Source organism: Thermothelomyces heterothallicus (genome assembly GCF_042370625.1).
Source record: "Thermothelomyces heterothallicus CBS 202.75 unplaced genomic scaffold P884_scaffold_13, whole genome shotgun sequence".
Taxonomy (NCBI): domain Eukaryota; kingdom Fungi; phylum Ascomycota; class Sordariomycetes; order Sordariales; family Chaetomiaceae; genus Thermothelomyces; species Thermothelomyces heterothallicus.
Genome location: NW_027192574.1, coordinates 152,249 through 174,725, shown reverse-complemented (window position 1 = coordinate 174,725; position 22,477 = coordinate 152,249). Strand labels below are relative to the sequence as shown.

General features: G+C 56.5%; 5 protein-coding genes across 5 annotated transcripts; 3 read left to right on the top strand and 2 right to left on the bottom strand.

Moving 5' to 3' along the window:
- Positions 1–1,206: 1,206 nt before the first annotated feature.
- On the top strand, positions 1,207–2,562 carry P884DRAFT_201959 (Reticulon-domain-containing protein; the record flags this gene model as incomplete). Its single annotated transcript, XM_069438386.1, has 4 exons — positions 1,207–1,261; positions 1,508–1,669; positions 1,729–2,030; positions 2,125–2,562. The coding sequence occupies 4 exons, from the start codon at positions 1,207–1,209 to the stop codon at positions 2,560–2,562; spliced, it is 957 nt and encodes a 318-aa protein (XP_069296985.1).
- A 1,266-nt stretch (positions 2,563–3,828) lies between these two features.
- P884DRAFT_285435 (DNA topoisomerase 2-like protein) lies at positions 3,829–9,689 on the bottom strand. The gene is made up of 3 exons (XM_069443768.1): positions 9,327–9,689; positions 5,630–9,208; positions 3,829–5,573 (listed from the first exon to the last, which is right to left on the bottom strand). The coding sequence occupies exons 1-3, from the start codon at positions 9,393–9,395 to the stop codon at positions 3,849–3,851; spliced, it is 5,373 nt and encodes a 1,790-aa protein (XP_069296984.1). The 5' UTR covers positions 9,396–9,689; the 3' UTR covers positions 3,829–3,848.
- Positions 9,690–13,158: 3,469 nt separating this feature from the next.
- Positions 13,159–15,819, top strand: P884DRAFT_308516 (uncharacterized protein; the record flags this gene model as incomplete). Its single annotated transcript, XM_069445150.1, has 4 exons — positions 13,159–13,608; positions 13,683–13,798; positions 13,850–13,934; positions 14,000–15,819. The coding sequence occupies exons 1-4, from the start codon at positions 13,245–13,247 to the stop codon at positions 15,817–15,819; spliced, it is 2,385 nt and encodes a 794-aa protein (XP_069296983.1). The 5' UTR covers positions 13,159–13,244.
- A 505-nt stretch (positions 15,820–16,324) lies between these two features.
- P884DRAFT_224955 (uncharacterized protein) lies at positions 16,325–17,881 on the bottom strand. The gene has a single exon (XM_069439603.1). The coding sequence runs from the start codon at positions 17,673–17,675 to the stop codon at positions 16,338–16,340; it is 1,338 nt and encodes a 445-aa protein (XP_069296982.1). The 5' UTR covers positions 17,676–17,881; the 3' UTR covers positions 16,325–16,337.
- Positions 17,882–18,822: 941 nt separating this feature from the next.
- On the top strand, positions 18,823–22,423 carry P884DRAFT_300219 (uncharacterized protein; the record flags this gene model as incomplete). Its single annotated transcript, XM_069444747.1, has 6 exons — positions 18,823–19,187; positions 19,378–20,022; positions 20,090–20,773; positions 20,837–21,233; positions 21,289–21,859; positions 21,996–22,423. The coding sequence occupies 6 exons, from the start codon at positions 18,823–18,825 to the stop codon at positions 22,421–22,423; spliced, it is 3,090 nt and encodes a 1,029-aa protein (XP_069296981.1).
- Positions 22,424–22,477: the final 54 nt, after the last annotated feature.

Here is a 22,477-nt window from a genome sequence, read left to right as displayed (position 1 = left end):
GAGACCGGCTGTTTGATAGAAAGAATCTGTAGATTAAAGTAATCCAAAAACGCACATCTTGGTGCAAAAAGACAACAAGGATGCGATGTAGTTGACTGGTCGTGCACGTGTTTGATCTTATAAACGTCATCCGTTCTCGTGTCGCGTGTGCTGTTTGGCATGGCAACCATTCCGGTTGTCAAGGCCCAACTTAGCGTGCAATCACATGCATTAGATGACGCTGTGCGCTGGAGACGGCATGCACCAAGGTCCAAGGCCAAGAACAGCCCCGGTAAGGGGGAGGGGGGTTGAACTACACTAGGGTCAGGTCGGCATTGATTTGCTACCTCTACATTGGATACCACCCTAGACGCAATATAGTCCGTATTCAGTACGCAATGTACTGTACATGCATCTAGAATAGTTGTAGTGTCGGTGTTCGCGAAATTAAAACGGTGACAGCGGAAGGAAAAAAATAAAATTTAGCGATAAAGCTGGAACAGATGGAGAATCGGATGGCATGCGGCAATCTCAAAAAAAAAAAAAAAAAAAGGCGGAAAGCCTTCTCACGCAAAGAGGGGATAGAAACATACGTTTCCTGAGCCTCTTATGAGGTAGATTATGCGACGAAGGGCATTTCGGGAGCTGTAGCAAGCAGCTCTCTGATAGGTTGTCCAGCTTTGGTGGCTGTCTATCGCATGATGAGATCATTGCACTGGCACTTTGCCGCTCTGGAATGCTCCTCCCTCCCCTCTTCCACTTTGCAGACAAGCAGAGCTTGGGAGGGTAGGTGGGGACCTACCTGGCCTGGGCTGGTCCCAGAGCCCCCGTCATGGAGCACGACTGCCTGCAAGTTTTTGATAAGCTAGGTTGAAATCATAGTTCTCACCCTAGACTGTCTCAAAGCCCTCATTGCTGCTTGCCAATCCCATCTTCTAGGGGACCGAAAGCTCTGCTTCCTTTCTTCCTGCAACATCAAAGCTTCCCATTTCTCGAACCCCTGCACAACAAAGCATCGCACCCCACGAGGTTTCAGACCTGCCCTTAGCTCCCGCTGACTGGGCTGGCTACCCTCTGCAATCGCAGCCCTTTTTTTTTTTTCCTTTCTCTTTCCCTCTGCTCTGCCCCTCCTGTCGACGTCACGCAATCACCTCTTCACCGGTCCACGTGTAGTAAAGGCACCAGCATCACCTTACGTTTCTATCACGACAGCGACCGAAACAAAAAATGGCAGACAGCGCTGCCGCCAACGGCACCTCCAACGTGGAAGCCCTTAAAGCCAGTAAGGTTCGTGTAACCCAGTTTCGTAGGAATTTCCTTTGCTCTGCCAACAACGTTCGCTAACTCCTGCAAAGTGTCGTGATTTCTTTCCCATTGACGTCCGATCCTCTCCGAGCACCCGATCAACTCACGATAACCCTCAATAGATGCGGCAGCTGCATATAACGCCGTTGCTAACGGTATGTTTATTGAGCCGATCCCAATAGCCTTTTTTCCCCCTCCAAACACTGACCCGGGGGGTGCACAGGTCCGGTAGCTCAGAACGTCATGGACCAGTCTTCCAAGGCTTCGGCCGAATTGTCGAACCTCGCTGCTTCCCGCCATACTCCATCGTATACGGCTGCCACCGGCCAGCCCTTGACCCACTATCACTCGTTCTTCTCGGAGCTCCTGTCGTGGCGCAATCCTCGTACGTCTCCTCGTGATACTCGGATGTTGCTTCCAGGACCCGTGCTGACAACTCTGCAGGCGCTTCGGCCATCGCCTATGCCTCCATCATTACGCTCATCTTCTCGGTTAGGTACCTTGATATTATTCGCTGGGCTTTCAAGATCACCTGGATGGTTCTTGGCATCACGATCGCCGCCGAGGTCACAGGAAAGGTCCTTTTGAACAACGGCTTCGCGACCCAGCTGCGCCCCCGCAAGTACTACACCATCCCGCGGGAGACCCTCGATTTGGTGATTGGGGACGTCCACGAACTCATCAACTTCTTCGTTATCGAATCGCAACGTGTGTTGTTCGCCGAGAACGTATATGCATCGGCTGCTGTAAGTGGTCTCCACAGTTGGCTCCGCCCGAATTCAGAGCTCCTGCAGCTAGGGCGCATTAGAGCTGCAACGCTAACAAACGATACACGCCCAGGCCGCTCTCGCCGCTTTCATTTCTTACTACCTCGTCAAGATTGTGCCCTACTGGGGCCTGGCAGTTATCGCCACCACGGTCATCTTCTTCACCCCACTCATCTACACCACTAACCAGGAGCTCATCGACAACCAGCTCAAGCACGCGAGCGACATTGTCAATGCCCAGACCGCACAGCTCCGCACGGTTGCTCAGAAGCACACTGCGCAGGCCACGCAGGCTACCAAGCAATACGTGGGTGACTACACCGCCAAGGCCCAGGCGCTGATCAAGGGCGCCCGTCACCACGTGGAGCAGCCGCAGAAGGCAACGTCCATTAAGGAGACCGACTTCCCCGCGCCTCCCAAGGAGGATATTAAGCTCCCTGCTGAGACTGAGCCCGTGAGCGGGCCCGAGCCTGTCGCCAAGACCGACGACGAGCCTCTCATCGCCGCTTAAGGTTCGATGTTGGCTGCTTGATAGCCCACTTATTACCGCATGTATCCTGAGTCGCAGCCGACCAGAACTGGTACCACAAAGTCTGACGAGACAAGACACAAGGGTGATTGCTTGTAAGGGAAGGTTAGTGAGGGAGCAGATCGGAGGAACATGGCGAGACTGTCAGAATACCTGGGGTGTTTCAAACCTTGATTCTTGGGCTGAGAACACAACCCAAGAAAGCGGAGAATGGACAGGAGGTGACGGAAGGCGCATGTTTCTTTTTGGGAGCCGGGTATCAATGGACACGGGTATTCCAGGGTTTCTATCATTGGCCGGATAGTCAGGTGGATGGATGGAGTATCGTGCTGTCAAATCGGTGTATTCGTGCCCTTTAAAACCTCAACGTCGTCTCGCGCATTGTAATGTGTGCGTTCTCAAGTGGCGCTCTGGAAGGGAGAGGGATATGAATATGATATGTGTGACCTTAGTCTAGGTAGGCGATGCTTACTTTTTCTTGATGTCTTGGGATGTCTTTCAGAGCTAATTATATTCGCGCCGTCTTATACACTTCTGTGCCTTGTGACATAACTCGCTCTATATTCTGCTGAAGGAAAGCTGCACGCTCATAGCAGGGTTTTCTTCCTCGTTGTCGACTGGGGTCGTGCAGTGTATGATGACCGACGCTATACTTCCCACATAGTTGACGGAGATCTACGGGGTTAAATGCCTCTTTCACAGGTTGCACTGAAGCCATCAACGGCAAGCCGTTCGAACGCAAAGGAAAAAACGGCACACACGCCTGCATCAGCAGAACGGAACGAAAGGCAAAGCGAAGAGGTTCAAGTTGCAGAACCACGACTTTCGCAAGCTAACTTAACGAAGCAGTGCGAAGCCTCTTGAGGCCAAATAATCTGAATGGGGTTGCATGGCTGCGCAAATCGGAACCAAGGGACCAAGCGAGAGCAAAGACGCACAGGAACAGGGAACACAAAAACTAGGACACTAGGACACACTAAACAAAGCTACCTAAGCAAACAAAAGAAATTGAGATCATCCCCCTGCCCTTCCAAAAGACCACCCTCACTACCAAAACGCCTCTAGCCGCTCCAGTCCAAGATGTTCCCCCATCGACCAAGACTGCGAGAGTTAAGGAACGAGAAGAGTGCCGCCGAGGAAGTCATCCGACTTTGCCCCCCAATAGAAGCAGGGAGAGAGAGAAAAGATATGTCTCATCAAATATCAACCACACTACTTCAAAAAAAAAAAAAAAAAAAAAAAAACGAGACCCGGGTAGCAACCTAAGCTCAGTCGCTGTCCTCGTCCATGTTAAAGGCATCATCATCGTCCTTCTTGCCTTTGCCCCTTCGTCCCCGACCACCAGCACCGCCGCTACCATCGTCAGCGCTGACGAAGGAATCGTCGTCGTCGTCGTCCAGGTAGATGGGGTTAGCCTTTGCCTTGGCCGCGGCGGCGCGCCCCGGCCTCTTCGCCGCAGGCTTGGGGCTCGCCGGGGCCGTGTCCTCCATCAGCTCGTCCTCGTCCTCATCGTCGCTGACGGCTTTCTTGGTGCTCTTGGCCTTCTTTGCGGCGTAGGCTTTCGCAGCGGGGGAAAGTGTGGTCAAGGTCTTGGGCCTAGAGGCGACTGATTTGGTCGTCTTGGGAGCAGAAGCGTCGTCGCCCTTGGGCTTGTTCTTGGATCCGACCGGGCGGCCGCGCTTTTTAGCCCCTGCGGCCGGCACCACGCTGAGGGGTGCCTTGGCTTTGGAGGCGGCGGCGGCACTCTTGGCCGCAGGCTTGGTTGCGCCCGGCAGGTTGTCGTCGGATAAGAAATCGTCAAGATCGTCTGTCTTTGTGGGCTTCCGCGGCGAGGACATGGCGAGAGCCTCGTAGTTGGTGTCGTCGTGGTCGTCCGTGTCGAGGATGGACCTTGACTGTTTCGCCTTTAACTTGGGGATTGGCGCGTCTGCTGCATCCGGCCGCGACATGGAAAACAGACTAAGTCTGCCATTGTTGGTAGCGGGGGCTCCTATTCCCTTAACCATTGCACCGACATCCCCAAGCATGTCGTCACCGTTGTCGTCGTCGTCGTCGTCGTCGTCGGTAGAGCCAAAGTCCTCATCCACATACGAGCGCTTGGCCCTGGCCGCTGCTCGTTTGGCTGGCTTCTCGGCGACCTCTTCCGACGTAGACCGATCAGGCTCGCTACCCGCGGAGGTAGGCTTAGCCTTTGTCGCAGCCCGCTTGGCTGGCTTTTCGACAACCTCCTCTGAGCCGGACTCACCGAAGTCATCGTCGACATACGATGGCTTGGCCTTCGTTGCGGTCCGCTTGGTTGGTTTCTCCGCGGTTGCGTCAGAAGCAGACTCATTGAACTCGTCATCCATGTTGAGTGCTCCTGGCTTTGTTGTTGTCCGTTTGGCCGGCTTTTCGGCAACTACTTTCGCTTCGGATACCTCTGACTCGTCCTTGACCTCCGGCTGGTCCAGATCCATGAAATCGTCATCATCAGAGTCGCTCAAGGCGTACTTTGCCTTAGTCGCAGCTGGGCGCTTGCTGCGGCCACTCGTGGCATCTGGACGTGAAGCAGAGGGCTCGGACTCCTGCTTCACCACAGCATTTTTGCCAAGAAGGGCAAAGTCGTCGTCGGAGAGATCGTTCTTGGGCTTAGGTTTGGTTGCCGCCTGAAACTTCTCGGTAAACCTCTGGTGACTCTTGGTCTCGACTTTCTCAACCTTGGGAGCCCGAGCCTTGGTCTTCTTCTCCGGCTGGTACTCATCATCGTCCTTTGGGCGACGGCCCTTGCCAGCACCAATCTTGTGTGACGTGCGGCGGCCCATCCTACGGATACCGGTGGTGATCTCCTCATCCAGCTTCAGCTGGGTGTGCCACTCTTCGACAAACTCATCCAGGTCCTTGACCCACAGATCCTTCTCGCTCAGGGCCTCGAGCTCATCATACTCGGCCTTCTTGGCCGCGATCTGATTCTTGAGCTTCTCAAGACGTTCGTTTGTAAGCGACCAGATGGGCATCTGTACTCATTAGCAAGCTGCACCGGCAACAACAACGATGGAATTTAAGAACATACCGAGAGAAGATAGTCGTAGTCCCGCGCATCGCTCGAGACGTCCTCATCTTCAGCATCGTCTTTGCCGAGCTCCTCGTCCGTGGATTTGACCTTCTTGTCCTCCTTGGGGGGAAAAGCCTCGTATTTCTGATCGCGAAGCTCCTGAACAAGCACATCCTTCTTCTTCTTGTTGACGACAAGCTTGTTCTCAATGATCTCCGAGACAAAGCGGTATTGATTCTTGAGTTTGCGGTAGTCGGCATGGTAGACGCCAAGCCAGTGCTTCTTCCGCTCCGTGTACATGTTGTAACGGTATCGGTAGAACTCCTCCATGATCTCCTCCGGACTCTCGTACTTGTGAATCTGGCCACGGGTGTCGAACGCGACGAGATTGGTGGTGGTGACGGTCTTGGTAAGCTTGAACTTCTCCAACAAACCTTCGTCGAGTGCTGCCTTCAGATGCTTGTCCTCCATCTCGATGATGAAGTGGACAGTCTGATGATCGTTGAACTCCCTGTAGTCCTTGATGAATGAGGGAGTCTTCTCGGCGCGAAGGATCTCTTCGAGTCTGGACTTGAAGTCATCCGTCCACATCCGAATGGGCAGCTCAGTGACGTGAATCTCGTTCGGATTCTGCTCGTCCTGCTTGATGATGCCGTTGAACTTGAACCTGTTCGGGCCATCCGGCTCGACAACACCCTTCCAACCACGCCACCAAGGAGTCATTGGCTTGAACGGCTTCTCCTCCGGATCGTTAGGGTCGAGTCTGCCCATTCGCCGTTTCAAGTTCTCGACAATGTCAAGTGGGTGATAGTTGGGAATCTGCGTGCTCCAGCCGGTACCGATACCGTCGGCGCCGTTGACCAGAACCATCGGGATGATGGGGACGTAGACCTTGGGCTCAATCATCTTGCCGTCGTCGTACTGGTTCTCCAGATTGGGCTCGTCAAGCTTAGAGAAGACGCGCCGGGCGAAGGGCGACAGCCGGGTGTGGATGTAACGAGCGCTGGCGGCATCTGAGCCACCAGCGAGACGAGAACCAAAGTTACCGCTAGGCTCCAAGCAGTTGACGTTGTTGGAGCCGACGTAGGTCTGTGCCAGACCGATAATCGTCTGCTGCAGTGACATCTCACCATGATGGTAGGCGGCCACCTCCGAGACGTAACCAGCAAACTCGGCAACCTTCTGGTCGCTGACGAGGTTGCGCTTGAAGGCGGCATAGACAACCTTGCGCTGACCAGGCTTCAAGCCGTCGATCATGGAGGGGATGGACCGCATGTTGTCAGCCATGCTGAAGAGAATGAGCTCTTTCTGGACGAAGTCGGAAATGGTCTTCCGGCTCATGGTCGAGTCGAGGTAAGTCCCGGGAATGAAATTGCCCAGCCACTCCTTACGAGCGTCAGCCTTTTTTTTGGAGAAAGCCAGCTCGAGCAACTGCGACTCCTCAGGCTTCAGGATGTCGAACTTTTTGAGATGGCGGTCCAAGTCCTTGAAGTAGATCTGGGCATCCTCGTTGGAGGAACTACCCAGACCCTTCAAGTACTTGTACTTCCATTTACGCAGCTCAGCTTTGTGTGCTTCCTTCCAGGTCTCATACTGGGGCAGGTTGAAGAACATCTTGAGATTCTGTGGCTTCTTCGGGTTGTTCCCTTGCCAAACCTTGACTACCGGGGTGATGAACTCCTGGAAGAAATCCTCGACGCGCAGCAACGAGGGGAATTGCACCTCCAGGAAGTTGATGAGCAAGCCTTTGATGTGGCTCCCGTCGAGATCCTGATCGGCCATGATCATCAAATGGCCGTAACGGAGACCACGGGTGTCTTTGTAGTCTTGCTTGTGCTTGAGCCCAAGAATTTTCTTGATGTTCTCGATTTCCTTGTTCTTCATGATCTGGTCGAGCGAGGCATCGCGGACATTGAGCATCTTACCACGCAGGGGGAAGACGCCAATGCGGTCAGGATCCAAGACGGCACGGCCAGCGACAGCAAGACCTCTGGCCGAATCACCTTCGGTCAAGATCAGAGTGCACTCATGGCCGCGCTTCGTACCGGCCCAGTTGGCATCGATGAGCTTGTCGTTGCTGATGCGCGAGCGCTTGTTGCCGTCGCTCTTGGCCATCATTTTATCCGCCTTCCTGTCTGCAAATTCCATGATGTTCGCGATGGCTTCCGAAGCCTTGACCTTCTTGAGGAACTGGTCGCTGAGCTGGCACTTGCTACCAAAGGCACTAACCTTGGTCGTGAGTTGCTCTTTCGTCTGCGAGGTGAAGGCCGGGTTGTCGATCAGGCAGTTGATGAAGATGAAGATGTGGTTGCGGAAGTGTGAAGGTTTGAGGGAGTGGCCCTTCTTCTTCTTGTTGAGCTCCTTGCCGAGCGCCTCGCAGATCTGGTCGGCGATGTAGTTGACGTGCGTTCCGCCGGACGTGGTGGCGATGTTGTTGACGAACGATACTTGCTGGAACGAGCCGTCCGAGACGGTGAAGCCAACCTGCCACAGCCGACCGTTGGACCTCTGCTGATCAAACTCGACCTTCGCGGCCGGCTTCTCGCCGTCGACAGCGGCATCGCCACGCTCGTTGGCGATGGCCTTGGCATACATCTCGCAATACGTCTTGAAGTTAACCTTGAGGTGCTCGCCGTTCAGCCACACCTTGACGCCGGACACGGTGCCGGCCATGTCGTAGACACGGCGGTAGAGCAGGGCCTCAAGGTCATCATCGATCCCGTTCTCCATGCCGAACCTCTTGTAGTCAGGCAGGAAGGTGACCTTGACGAAGTCCGACGACTTGTTCGAGACGATCTTGGCCTTTTCCATATTGCCCATATTGTCCGTCCACGTCTGCTTGTACCGCTTGCCGTTGGTGGAATCCTGCAGCTCGATGGTGAACCTCTGGCTAAAGATGTTGGTGAGTTTGGCACCGTAACCGTTACGGCCACCGACTGTCTTCTTCTCGTTGTCGTCGTAGTTGGAACCCGTCAGGAGGTGGCCAAAGATGAGTTCGGGAATGTAGCATTGTTCCTTTTCGTGTATTTCCACGGGAATGCCCTTGCCGTTGTTCTCCACAGAGATCTCGCCCGACTCGCGGTCAATAGTAACCTTGAGGTATGTCATTGACGAGTCGCGTTGTCTGTTGTCTGCGGCGTTGACAAGAATCTCGTCAAAGATCTTGTAGAGACCGGGGACGTAGCTGATGGTACGGTTTTCCATCAACTTCTCGGTCTTGTTGAATACCCACATCTTCTGGTCGGTGCGCTCGACAGAGCCAATGTATGTGTCTGGGCGCTTGATGATGTGCTCGAGCTGAGTAAGCTTCTGATATGTCTCGGTGGCCGACTTAGGCTTGCCTGCCGGTTTCGAGACGGGCGCATCATCGTCGTCGTTGCTGTCGATCGCCATGCGATCATTCTCAATCTCTGCGAGAGGCTTGGCGTTCGCCTTCTTCGCGGACGCCTTTTTCTTCTTTGGCATGTCGTCCTCGGCATCACTGTCGGGCTTTGGCCGCTTTTTTGCGGGCGCCTTGGCGCCCGTGAGTGTTGTCTGAACCATCTTGCCAGGTTTTGTAGTCGCCGTCTTTTTCATTGCCGCCTTAGCCTTGGGTTTCTAAAGGATTGTTAGCCGTACGATGTCGGCGGGCCGGGGATTGCATCAAGACACCGTTGCTGAGATAGCGACACCCGTCGAACCTTGGAAAGGGAGGGGCAACGCGCAACCTACGTACCACCTCTGGAGTGTAATCATCTGAATCGTCTTGGTAGTCACCAAAGACCGAGTCGACGTCTGAATCCATGGTGAGGGGTGAGAGACAGCGTTGCACGGCAAACGACGCGCTATTTCAAGATTATGAGCAAAGGGGCGAGGTGCGGACAACAAAAGAGGCACGCGCATGCACAAGGTGAAAGAGAACAAAAAAATTCGTGGCAGCGACGAACAAAGAAAACGAGCACCAGGGGCTAGCCTCGGCGACTCGGTCGGCTCCGCGACGTCGCAAACAAAAAAAGAAGGGCGCAGGCACACGAAGTGAACGAGGGGCAGAGCTGAGCGGTGATGGTGTGCACAGCAGTTGTTGTTGTGGAAAAGCGTGCCAAATGTAAACAGACAATGTTGTGTGGATTTCCAAAACAGGACCGGATTCGACCTGTGGTCGAGATGAAGCCCCACAGCGTTGCGCGCGACTTGGACGCGACCTGCAACCTCTTGCTGCCTGGATCAGTGCCTGAGGCATTAAGGCAGTGTGCAGGGATCAGGAGACAATAAGGATGCCCCACTTTCCTTAACAGCAAACGGGCGACTCAACAAGGAAACAACAGCTTTCATGAAAGCAGCAAACCAAGTGACAGGCGGGCAGTGACAAGTGACAGAGATTTTGTACACACCTGAAATTTCGGTTCTCACGATACCCGCCCGCTCCGGCAAGCTTAGTGACTTGTCACGATTTCTCGCTATTTCTGTGTCCGCCACCTCGCCTTCTGGTTGGGCCGGTGCACTGTTTGCTCTTCTGCGAAATCGGCGTATCTAATCTCCAACACCAGCGCAGGATCGCACAAGTGAGATGAGAAAGAGGCAGTGTGGTTATGGTTAGGCAGCGAGATACGGACGATACAGCAATGGCAGCGATAGCGGCAAAATGCGGATCGAGTCTTTCACGGCCGTGGCCGTGTCTGCGGTCTGTGGTTGACCGAGTGTAGCGAGAAGGAATGAATGTAGGCTAGTTGTACTTGGCACGCCTCTTACCAAGTTCGCCCGCTTTGGTTGCTCCTCAATAACAGGTCATGAGCTGACCATCTTCTAGGTTCTCTTCCACCATCCATGGCTGGCGGTGACTGGCTTTTCTTGGAATTCTGGATCAGACCTCGAGGGTTAATGAATGACGGCGCAGCACGGCTACTTCCACTTCCCTTCCGGATCGGCTGTAAACTCCCGTCCAGTTAGGGTACACCTGTTTGAAGCGACCCCAATTCGACCTTTCTGGGCGGCGAGTGGGCAATCTTCAACTGTAAGGGCATTTCGTCGCCGCGCATTCTGCTCTCAGAGTGTGAGGAGCATGCTGTGCGTAGGGGGCGGAGGGGATGTTGTGCCCAGTGTGTCGTGCTACTTGCCTTTCGGGAAGCACGCGCTAGGAAATTCCCCGGGCCCATATTTAGAGCCGCGACATCTCTGGCCGTTGCACTGCTTAGCATTAGGGCCTCTTTGACATGCGCCGCTATGCCGCGACCGAAGCTCAAGGCTGGGATGCCTGGACGCGGCGGTTAGTCTTCTTCTACAGTGCTCGGATGGCACGCTGGCCCGCCGTCAGATGGACCTCCTCATTTCGAGGTGCTCGGGGAAGGCAGTTCGACGCCCGACTCCGGCACCAATCCTTTTGTGTTTCGGCTCCCAATCGACGGCCAAGCAGGGATCCTATCGGATAGACGCCGGCAAGGACATGGAGATGTGAACTGCACAACCCCTAAGCTACCGATATTGCCACAATCCAGGTTGTTGATGGAAGCACCAAAATCTGAGCGGGCCATCAGTCTGTGACAGTCCTTTTATTTTGAATCGGTGAACGGTCAGCACGCGGGCGGCTTGTGCAGCTGCTGGCGGTCCTTCTGCCAAACGGTGTCGGCCAAGTTTTTTTGGCCTCGTGGACCAATTTGGCCTTTTGAGCCCGTGTGCTGCCGTTTGGGGAGGGAAAGGGGGAAGAGAGGGAGGTGTGTCTGTCTGCCGTGCGTGGGAGTCGGGGTGCTAGGCGGCCTTGCCCTTGCCGTGAGGAACGCCGGGTGACTGCAGTAGTCACGCACACTTGGAAACGGTGGGCTTGGGCGCGGTTCAGGGGAAGCCAGTCGAGGGATCCATGTTGCCTGGAACACAACGGCTTGCTGTGTCCAACCTCTGCGCCGGCAGGGGCCATCAGGGCGTGTAGCGATGACCGTTCAAGTGGTGTTCATCCGCGCCATCTCCGAATCTCACCTGTCGGCAGCCTCTACGCCACATTTTCTTTCAACCTCGTGCGATCTCCTCGACTCTGTGGCCACCAACCCGGGTCACATACACTCCTTTTACCGCGTGTTCGGCCGACCTTGCAAACCCACACATGGCGTCGTCACCGCCGTTGTTGTTGAAGAAACAAAGAGAAGCTCCCAGCAGGGTTTGCGGGTTTCAGATCACGTCTCTGCTCCATCGGCCTGCTTCTTCTCGTGCTGCCGTCGCGCAAAGTGTGAGCTCGTGGGGCCAACTAAGGCTCAGTGCAGTGACAACTGGCCCCTGCTACCACTAGTCACGGCGGAGAATGTCTGACGCTCTTCTTTTTCTCGAAGCAGCCCAGATGTCTCTACGTAAGGAAGAGGTCATGGCGAAGAGAATGACTTGAGGTCGTCGAAATTGGCACTTGCGGCATCTGTTATGTTCCTGTACGGAACCAGTATCATGGAGCGCTTCCTTTCGGCAACAGCAAGACCAAGACGATTAGCGCATCAAGTTGCGAGACCAGCACATCCGTACCAGGACGGTAATTCAGTTAGTCCACTTCCTCCTCCACCTCATCAAGAAGATCTTGCCCATCAGCGGTGAAGCAGCCACGTGTGTCGAGTCGAGCAGGCATCTTCGCCTGGGATGTCAACACGGGGACGGGGTTTCGTTCTTTGTTTCACCTCCTCATTGGAAATATTCAACCAAGTAGCCGGACAACGCCTCCTGCAGCTGGCCGACGGTCTACTTTTTGTCAAATGGCCTCAAACAGGTGCACCCCTGCCCGATGGGTCACGGTATGGTATTTGCTGTGTCAAACTCATTTGCTGTTTTTGTGGCCACAGGGTCATCGTGGAGCTTGGACACACCCGTGCCCCTGGGATAGAATCAAGCCCCAACAAGTGAGGGTGCAGTTCCCTCGACCGGCCTGCTCACTACCGTTTCCGCCTTGACCGTCTGCCAGATCTAATTTGCTGGGTGGTCATACAATATCTGGGCACGGCTTGTTGGGGAAAAAGGGGGGAGGGGTTCACCTAGAGTTGCCGTGCAGCACTGGCGCCCGAAGCAATGCCGCCAGGAGGAGAGGGTACACAACCACCAGAGCGTAGTCACACTTCCTCTCCCTATTGAGCTAGCCTACCGCCACCGTCACAGATATCAGACCATCTCTGCTACCGTCATCAAACCCGAATATTGACCGCCCCTTCCGCCGTCATTTGTCAGTTTCTGGCTGCCAAACTCGAGCCCCCAAAGAGCGGTGGAAGAGACCAAACGCTTGTACCCGTCACCTAGCGGTCGAATCCCTGGGTTCCCAGACAAAGAATCTGCATCGAGATCGCTAGACAGAACGAAGACGCTTCACCGGGGCTGCAGGTCATTGCATGCCGGCGCCGGCGCTCAAGGAAGAGAGAGGGCCGGCCGTGCTCCTTGTTGCAGTTGCACGCCCTTGAGGTGCCCGTCAACTCGTCGTGGTTGCGCGGAGCTTTGTTGTTTGCGAACTCAAAGAGGAACCTGGTTGTCTGCCTGCCTTCAGCCCGCCGGGGAGCCCGCAAGCGCTGTCTGACTTCATAACCTGTGCCCCCGCCTGCTCGCCGACTTCTCCTCTTGCTTCCTCTCTCTTCAGACCAGCTGCAGTCACAGCAACGAGTACGCGAGACATCTCGAGACATCTCCGGACCCCTTCACCGTCATGGTATCCGTCGCGGAACTTCTTAACCCGGCGTCGCCTACGCCTCCACGGGCTCCATTACCGACCTCTCGTCCACTGTGCTTCCCGGCCCGCCAGACTGTAGCCCCGTCAAACGAACAAGCTCCAGTCACGCCATCGATAGGGGTGCTCAGGATGACGCAAAATGCCGATGGTCCTCCTCGACGCAAAACCAGGGCTGTGGTGAACTTCCCGCCTTTTGAGGTCTTGGACGAGCATTCGATCCGGGAAGTGCACAGGTTCCGGGTCCATCCCTTCGGTTCGATTCAGGAGACCGGCGAACGGATACCTTACAACAGCGGTAAAAAGGATTTCTTTTCCAAGACGGGAAGAGAAGGCTTCGAAGGTGTGGACTTTCCCCCCCTTCTCCCCGCCCCCTCTCGGGGGGAGGGGGGCGATGAACACTGCTGATTGAACCAGCCTTCCATTACAACTTCAAAGTTCCCGGGGACGACACCGATTACACCGTAATGTGGGACCACAACGTCGGCCTCGTCCGCATGACTCCCTTCTTCAAGTGCCGTGGCTACAGCAAAGTCAGTTTCGTCCTCCAAACACCCCTGTGTGCTGCTTCTGACCTCAAACAGACAACGCCCGCCAAGATGCTCAATCTGAACCCCGGGCTCAAAGACATCACATACAGCATCACCGGGGGCTCGATCAAGGCCCAGGGTGCGTGCTTGGCCCCAAGTATTGCGAGATATTGCCCCATGCTAGTACTAACGTTGGGTTTACAGGCTACTGGATGCCGTACTCGTGTGCCAAAGCCGTCTGCGCGACATTCTGCCACAAGATCTCTGGTGCCCTTATCCCGCTCTTCGGCCCGCGGTTCCCTTTGGAATGCATTCCGGAGAAAGCACCCGGATATGGCCGCATGGTCATCGACCCGGACATCGTGAAGCGAGCGAGGAAGGATGCCGCTGCGCTGTTCCGACCGAGTGCAGCTCTTCCCAGCCCCCGGCCATCTCGCAGCGTCAGTCCACTGCTAGCCCAGCGCTCAGTGCGCGTCTCCAACCCTCACGACCTCCATTCCGACCATGACCAGCGCCTGCCGATCAGCCCGTACACCGACCCAGACGCTGACTACAGGCTGGGGGGATCAGACCACGAAGGTCTTCGCCCATATGCAACCTCCGTCGCCCCGTTGCGAATCCCGACATCGAGATTGCCGACGGGACCGGCGGCGGTGCCCGCGCCCCAGCATTCCCCGGCATGGACCACAGCAAACCATCCTCCTCCTCCTCAGGCCTACGCTGCAAGCCATCATCACATCCGCCGCGCGACCCCCAACCTCCACGAGGAACTACCGAGCCTCAACCTGTCCGCGACCGCCAACCCATGGCTGTCAGCAGTTCCGCGTTCTCCAATCCCGGGCGTAGTTGGGGTCGGCGGCAGCGGCGGCGGCAGCGGCGGCAGCACAAAGAGATGGCATCCATACAAACCACGGTCCCACCAGTCCCGCTATGGGCATTTCGAACATCTTCACCACGGAACCTCGCCCATCTCGGCCACCCTCCCGGAACGGGGCATAATTCTCCCCCCTCTGCGGCTCAAGCGCCGCTTCAGCAAGGTAGATGCCACCGTCACTGGCCCCCGTGGCAACAGAAGCGTCGACGACAGAAAAGTTGACAGCAACATCAACGACAACAATGACCACAATACAGACGACGATGCCGCCTACGACGCCCGCGAGAGCCACGCGGCCAGCAGCTGGAAAAGAAACAGCAACGGCAACGGCAGCAGCGGCAGCGGCAGCGGTAGTAGTCCAGTGTCGGTGACGGCGGCGCCGCCCCCGACCCCGGCGAGCGCGTCCAGTAAAAAGTCCAAGTCGTCGTCGTCGTCAACACCACCGCCTCTGCCTCGCGCCGCCGTTCGCACCGACAACACCGACGCCGCCGCCGCCACCACCACCACCACCATCATCTCCGTCGCCGCCAGCGCGCAGAGCAAGCCCGGCAACAATAACAATAACAAGACCGCTCCGCGGCGGCGGGACGACGACAACGACAACGACAGCGACAGCGACGACGACGGCGGCGATGGCAGTCGTGCTGCCGGTCGCGGTCGCGGTGCTCCTCCGCGCCGCAAGTCCGAGCGCGATGCGGCCATGATGCTGATGCGGATGCGGCGCCGCGGCGGCGGCAGCAGCAGTAGCAGCAGCAGCAGCCTGGGCGGGAGCGACGTTGAGGAGGGAGACGAAGAAGAAGGAAGAGCAGGAGCAGGAGCAGGAGCAGGAGCAGGAGGAGGAAGAGGAAAAGCAGAACGGAGAAGAGAAGAAGATACCGACGCAGGAGCGGAGCCACGCAGCCCGAGGACGGCGCGTCATCGTCGTCATCTTCTCGGTGGTGCGGTGGTGGCGGCGGAGGACGACACCGAGGCCGGCGCTGGCGCTGCGCCCGGTGCCGTCCGGCCGGCATCGAGCTATATGCCGCCGCCGGCCGCTATCGGCATGGCCATCGTCGCCGACGGGCTCGTGATCGAACCCCCCCATCCTCCTCGCCCCGCCTCTGCTGGGCCCACGACGAGATCGAAGAGGAGACGGACGTTGGAGCGCTGAGGAGGACGACGGGACGGTAGCCGGTTCTGACTTGACGGAGGAAGGGGTGGGCTGTGGCTGATCAGCCTCGAGCTGCCCAGTGTCTCGGTGCTATGCCGTTTTGTTTTACCTTGTCATTCCTCGGGCCTTGTTTCTTCTCTGGAATTGGTAAGGAGGCGGATCTGGCCGACTGGTGTGATTTGCCTTTGCGTTGTTGGGCTGTGCGGCGTAGGATGGAGCAAGAGTAAGTATGTCGGGAGGGCGGTACCTCACCTTGCTGTTGTCGTCACTGAGGGCAATTCTCATAGGTCCATAGTCTTGCTTTTCGATCGGAGTCATCATGCTAGCTCCCATTGGGGGGAGCAGCCAGCATACCGGTCATCTTTTTTTTTGCAGATCTAACCGTCTAGAGTCTTGTATTTTTTTCCCCCTTTCCACGCTGCAAACGACTTCGCTGGACACCCATAGTTTCGGTATTCAAACCTTTTCCGTATCCGGGTATCAATCATTTTCATCCCCCCCCCTTCCCCGCGCCCCTCTCATGGTGCCCCGGCCGCTTTCTTCTCCTTGAACTCCTTCACCCACGCCTCGGCTTTCGACTTGGGCACGACAAAGATCTTGAGTAGGTTGTCCACGACCTCGACGTTTCCGCCGCTCAACACCTTGAGAAGCGGCACCTTCTTCCCCACCTTGACCAGCCCGCCACTCACCGTCTCGGCGTAGCACTCCACCCCTGCCGAGCTGTATTCTCCGGCGCGGTCCCACGGCAAGGGGAAGACGTAGCCAAAGTGCTGCTCGAGGCTCTCGCGCTCGTTAAACGCCTTGATGAAGTCGCTCTCGAGGTGGCAGGGGTACAATAGCAGGGTCGGGAAGACCAGCGAGCTAGTCGGGTCGTGCTCGTCGGGCGACAGCTTGACCATGGCGTCCTCCATGTCGGGCGGCTTGCCGGTACTCCTGGTCCGGATGTTGCGCGCCTCGAGCGCGGCCCGCAGCAGCGCCTCCCGGTGCCGCTCCCGGGCCTGCTGCTCCTCCTCGCGCTTGCGGCGGGCGGCGTCGGCCTCGGCGGCCTTGACGATGTCCTTGGCCAGGGCCAGGAGGGGCTTGTTGGACGGCTCGACCTCCAGGCCCCGCGCGCAGGCGTCGTCGGCCTCGGCGACGCGGCCGACGGCCAGCAGGGCGCGGGCCGAGCGGTAGAAGGCTTTGATGTTGCGCGGGTTGAGGCGCAGGGCGGCGGCGCAGTCCAGGGTGCAGGAGCGGTAGTTGCGCAGCTCCAGGTGGCACGCCGCCCGGTTGACGTAGAGCGTCTCGAGCAGGGCCTGCTCCGACTTGACCTCGGCCGGGTCGTCATCGACCTCCTCGTACTCGTCTTCGTTCGGCCGGGGCGCCTGCTGCTCCTCCTCCTCTTGCAGGTCCGGGCCCGAGGCGGAGTTGTTGGCATCCGGGTTGATGGACACAGGCTTCTCGGCGGTCTTCTTGACCTTCTTTTTCTCGCCCTTCGCCCTCCTCCGCTCCTCCGCTACGAGGATGGGGATGCCCTTGCCGTAGAACTCCTTGGCGTCCGCCCATCGCTTCTCGCGGAAACACTCGTTCCCTTGTTCCTTGAAGTTGGCAGCGTTCTCGAGGGGAGTGCCTTCGTAGGCGAGCGCTTGCAGTGCCGCCAGATGCTCGTTATCCTCGGCATCGTCGAGCTCCGTCATGAAGAGAGGATGCTTGTTGAGATCCGCCACCGTTTCCTCCAGTGTCATGCCCGAGTTCAGGGTGCGGCCCGGTGGCAGCTCTGGCAGCATCGGCACCGGCTCGGGGGCTGAACCAGCGGATTCATTGGGTTGTGGGTTTCCGAGATTGAGCGACTCGGTGTTTTTGGTAACTTGGTCCATTCTGGCTCGATCCTTCTTTCGCCGTGGACTTGCGAGTAATTTGAATGAGGAGTGAGAAGCGACGAAGTGAGAAGTGACAACCGGAGATGGTATTATATGGCACTTGATCCCTAACACCGCGAATCTCGATCGCGGATATTGTCCGGTGCACCGCACGAATTCGATCGTCCCCTACCCCTGAACCTTGTTTACTCCCAGTCCTTGTTGTCTGTCGAGGCAACTTTTGTGCATGTCTTGTTGAGCGGGGCAGAGGGGTTAAATTTTTGGTGCCTCAAAGTACCTTGACGGTCCCGCTTTCCCGCAACGCAGTACTCCGTGGTTACCTTATGCAATAGTTTAGGTACTTTGCACAAAACGGCGTTCATTACACGGGTTCCGCTTCCCCGGCGGGCAAGTACACCCCAATGAGTCCTAGGAGTTCTTTCTGATGTGGTCTTTTCCACCAAGGAATCGTGTCGACCTTAGACGCTGTGGCATCATCTAGATCAGATTGGAATTTACTGCTGAGATTCTACAAGATGAACCGTTGCGTTGATGAGCTGCTGGTCTGCCTCCGTAAAACCACGCCGACGTAGTGGAAGTGGTACCGTCTACACCTGTAACGCTGACTCCCCCCTCAGAACTTGTCTCTTTGCACTCTTCTATTTCATCTTTGTTCTCAAGTGCGCTTACATCAATGCCCAAAGAAACTTCTTTTTGGTTCTTCTAGTGGATTTTTTTTTGCCGGCTCAGCAAGTCCACGTATCATCTTAGCCGTCGTACGGACTGCGCCTGTACTACATTTACGATGTTACAGCAAGTGTACTTGTACGCAGCAAGTTTCCGTGCTAACCTCAGGTAGGGAAGATACAAGGTGAGGGAAGCTACGTACCTACGGTACCTCCCCGAGGTACTTGTGGGGCATCTTCCGCGGTCACGAGCTGACGCGTCGGATATGACGCGTGTAAGTTGCTTCGCTGCCCCACTTGCAGGGGTGCCGCGTCTTTCTGACGCACATCCCAGAACGCGTGAAACGCGGCCGCCCGTCTGCCAGACTCTTCGGCTTCATGGTTTCATTGCATCCATACAAGGAATAAGCGGACCCATCTACCCTCAGTTTCAATCCGTTACCTCGGTTGTCCGGCCCAAGAAGGGCCTTTCCAAAATCATGACAACCGTGAAACCCGAGCCGGTCGATGACCCTGGTTTTGGGACCGCCGCTGAGTCTGAAAACGACAACAACGTCGTTGGCAGCACCGACCATGTCGACACCATCAGCTATCTTCAGAGGCTCATTGCGCCCGACAACCCGCCGGAGATCCTTGAAAAGGGTGTCAGTATCGGTGTGCGGGTCCTCGAAAACCTCAAGAAATCACTAGCGTCTGGGCCTGCACAAACCTCGGGCCCCGGATGGCTAAAAGCAATCGCCGATCTCGAGGCTCTTGCGAAGCCTGCACGCACTATCGTTGGCGTCGTGGGCAATACAGGAGCCGGGAAATCGTCCGTCATCAGTGCTGTCCTCGACGAAGAGAGGTATACTTTACCAATGTTTCTATTTCCCCTTGGCTTAACCCTCCTATCTCATGGCGCTCATCCCACTTGCCCCTCCTTTCAGGGTTGCTTCTTCCTTCCTGAAATCGGAGATCTGAGAACTGTGCCTCCCTTACTCTCCTAGCGCATTCCATCCCCTGCGCGAGATTTGGTGCCTAACTCCCTGTAACAGGCTCCTCCCGACAAACTGCATGAGGGCATGTACGGCCTCCCCGACTGAGATTTCGTACAACTACTCAGAAGATCCTGACGAGCTGTATCGTGCCGAGGTCGACTTCATCACCGCTGATGATTGGCTTAAGGACCTCCGCGGCCTCTATAGCGACCTTCTGGATGGCAATGGCGCGGTGTCTCGAGAGTGCAGTAACCAGGATAGTGATGCTGGCGTCGCGTACGCCAAGATCAAGGCCGTCTATCCCAGGATGACCAAGGAGATGATCGCACAAGCGACTCCTGAATCTTTGGTCAATCAAACCGCCGTCCGCCAGGTCCTGGGCACTGTCAAGAAACTTCGAGCGACGACGTCTGCCAGTTTATACCGTCAACTGCAGGACTATGTCGACAGCAAGGAAAAGAACACTGAGAAGCGAATGGAGTACTGGCCCCTCATCAAGGTTGTCCGCATCTACACCAAGGCCGCTGCCCTCTCCACTGGCGCTTGCCTGGTCGATCTTCCTGGCGTCCAGGACTCGAACGCAGCGCGTGCCGCCGTAGCTGCCAACTACATGAAGGCCTGCACTGGCCTGTGGATCGTTGCTCCAATCACCCGGGCAGTGGACGACAAGACTGCCAAATCGTTGCTTGGCGACTCTTTTAGGTATGTTGACCGTACATCCTTCGCCGTCGTCGACTACAATTGGCTGGGGTCGCTAACCGAGACAAAGGCGCCAGTTAAAGTACGATGGCACTTATTCGGCCGTGACCTTCATCTGCTCCAAGACGGACGATATCTCCGTCACCGAGGCGGCAGAGAGTCTGGGTATTGAGGAAGAGATCTCCGAGTCCTGGTCTAGGATCCAAGAGCTCTCGGACGACATCAGGAAGCTCAAGTCCGACATGAATGATCTCAGAGATGAGCGAGATGCCTGCAACGACGTGATTGACAAGATCGAGCAGACGTGGGACAAGTGGGAGGCTTTGGGCAGCGAGCTGGCTAATGGTGCCACTGTCTATCCGCCCAATTCGCCGAGCAAGAAGCGCAAGAGGCAGTCCCGACCGAAGGGCAGTCGCAAGGACCGCTGCTCGAGTGATATCGACAGCAATTTCTCGGATACAGACGGCTCAGACTCGAGTGACAAGGAAAACCAAGAGGCACAGAACGAGGAGAGGGAGCCTCTCACATGTGATGAGGTTGACGCCAAGCTTGCATCTCTGAAGAATGAGAAGAAGGAAGTCCGAGCCAAGAAGAAGGAGATTGAAGAAAAAATCAAGGCCTTCCGTGAGCGGATCAAACAGTTGACTACCGAGAAAGAGGTGATCCTTGCCGAAGTGAAGGCTGTTTGCATCCAGGGCAGGAACGAGTACTCCAGAAAGGCCATTAAGCAGGATTTTGCAATGGGCATCAAAGAGTAAGTACCAACGCAGCCAACTCGCTCGAGCGGCGGAGGAGAGTTGCTCTAACCCCTACGTAGGCTCGACCAGGAAAACGCGGCGGAGGAGGACGAGGCCAACTTCGATCCCGATGTCGATCTTCGGGACTACGACGCCGTCGCCGCGTCGCTTCCCGTCTTCTGTGTCAGCAGCCGGGCGTATCAAAAGCTGAGCGGCCGGCTTCAGAAGGACGACTTCAACGGGAGCGGCTTCCAGTCCCCTGAGGATACCGAGATTCCCCAGCTTCAGGCGCATGCTAAGAAGCTCACCGAGGCGGGCCGGACCGCTGCTGCCCACCGCTTCCTCAATAGCCTAATGCAACTCCTCAACTCGATGACCATGTGGGCATCGGATGATGGAACCGGCTCAAGCCTTACGGACACGGAGAAGGGGAAGGAGGAGACGCGGCTGAGAAAGCAGCTTCGCAAGATGGAGCAGGTTAGCGACCCTGCTGCGTCAGCACCAACTCATCGATCCGACTAACTCCGACTAGGACCTCGACACGATGTTGCAGCAATGCATGGCTTCCATACACGAGCTTTTGACGGAAAACATTTATGAGAACTTCGACAGGTACATACCGGCGGCGGTTGATGCGGCGCTGCCTACCGCATCACAATGGGGAGCCCCGAGACCGGTCGGGTTATTTTGGGCGACCTACAAAGCAACGTGCAGGAGGAACGGTGTCTTCGCCGGGGCTTCCGGCTTTCATGACTTCAATGAGGAGCTCTTCGACCCCATATCAAGAAACCTCGCTAATGGCTGGGAACGTGCCTTCCAGCGGCGTCTTCCATGGGCTCTGGACAACTTTCTCCGCGCCATCCGGGGGTACTTGGACAAGTTCCACCTCGAGGCGACAGAGCGTGCGAGGGAGCGCGGAACCCAGTATACCGGCCTGAACATGCTGACGCAACAACTCCAAGCACATTTGCGGCGCATCGGCGACGTGCGAACTGCCATCTTGACCCTGGCACAGGAACTGCAGCGGGAAGCCAACCGAGGATTCACTCCCGTCATTCAAGAGGAGATGATGCCTGCATACCAAGGCTGTACAGACGAGCGAGGTATGCTCATGACGCCCTTCCCCCCCCCCCCCCCCCCCCCGGGCCCCCCCCCCCTTTTTTTTTTTTTTTTTCCAAACAACCTTATCCTAATCTGAGATCCATCCTGGACGGTTGATACTGAACGGAACAACAACAGGTCCCGGCTCCTACATGCGCATGAAGGAGCTGATGCTCAACCACGTCGAACAACGGCGCGGCGTCATGTTCCGGAATGCCACGAACCACGTACAGCGGCGGCTTTTCGAGCTGTGTGACCGCATCGGACAGAGTCTGAAAACGGAGATGGACGAGCTGCGCGCGCGGCTGGCGCGCGATTACCTGGCTGTCCTTATCGGCGTTGATGTCTCTTCCATGGCCCTGGGCCCATCTCGCGTAGAGCTGATGCTGCGTGCGGAGATGGTGCCCGTGTTGGCCAAGACCGATCGCTTCTTTGCTCCTCTTTTCGGCGATGCGCATGAGGAGGATGTTGGCGATGTCGATGATGGCGGCGCTGGCGCAAGGGACGAGCCGGATGCGGTGTCTCAAGACCCCGACGTCGCGGTCAAGGCGGAGCCAGAACAGTAAGGCGAAATCATCTTCATTGACAGGCTGGAGCCCAATGCGTTATTATACTCTGGC

What these genes read in the sequence shown, in the direction of transcription:
- P884DRAFT_285435 (XM_069443768.1), bottom strand. Translation starts at nt 9,395, where the DNA reads ATGGATTCAGACGTCGACTCGGTCTTTGGTGACTACCAAGACGATTCA. An exon ending in ATGATTACACTCCAGAGGTG is followed by an intron (nt 9,209 to 9,326) that starts GTACGTAGGTTG and finishes ACAATCCTTTAG; the next exon opens with AAACCCAAGGCTAAGGCGGC. An exon ending in ACTACGACTATCTTCTCTCG is followed by an intron (nt 5,574 to 5,629) that starts GTATGTTCTTAA and finishes TAATGAGTACAG; the next exon opens with ATGCCCATCTGGTCGCTTAC.
- P884DRAFT_224955 (XM_069439603.1), bottom strand. Translation starts at nt 17,675, where the DNA reads ATGGACCAAGTTACCAAAAACACCGAGTCGCTCAATCTCGGAAACCCA.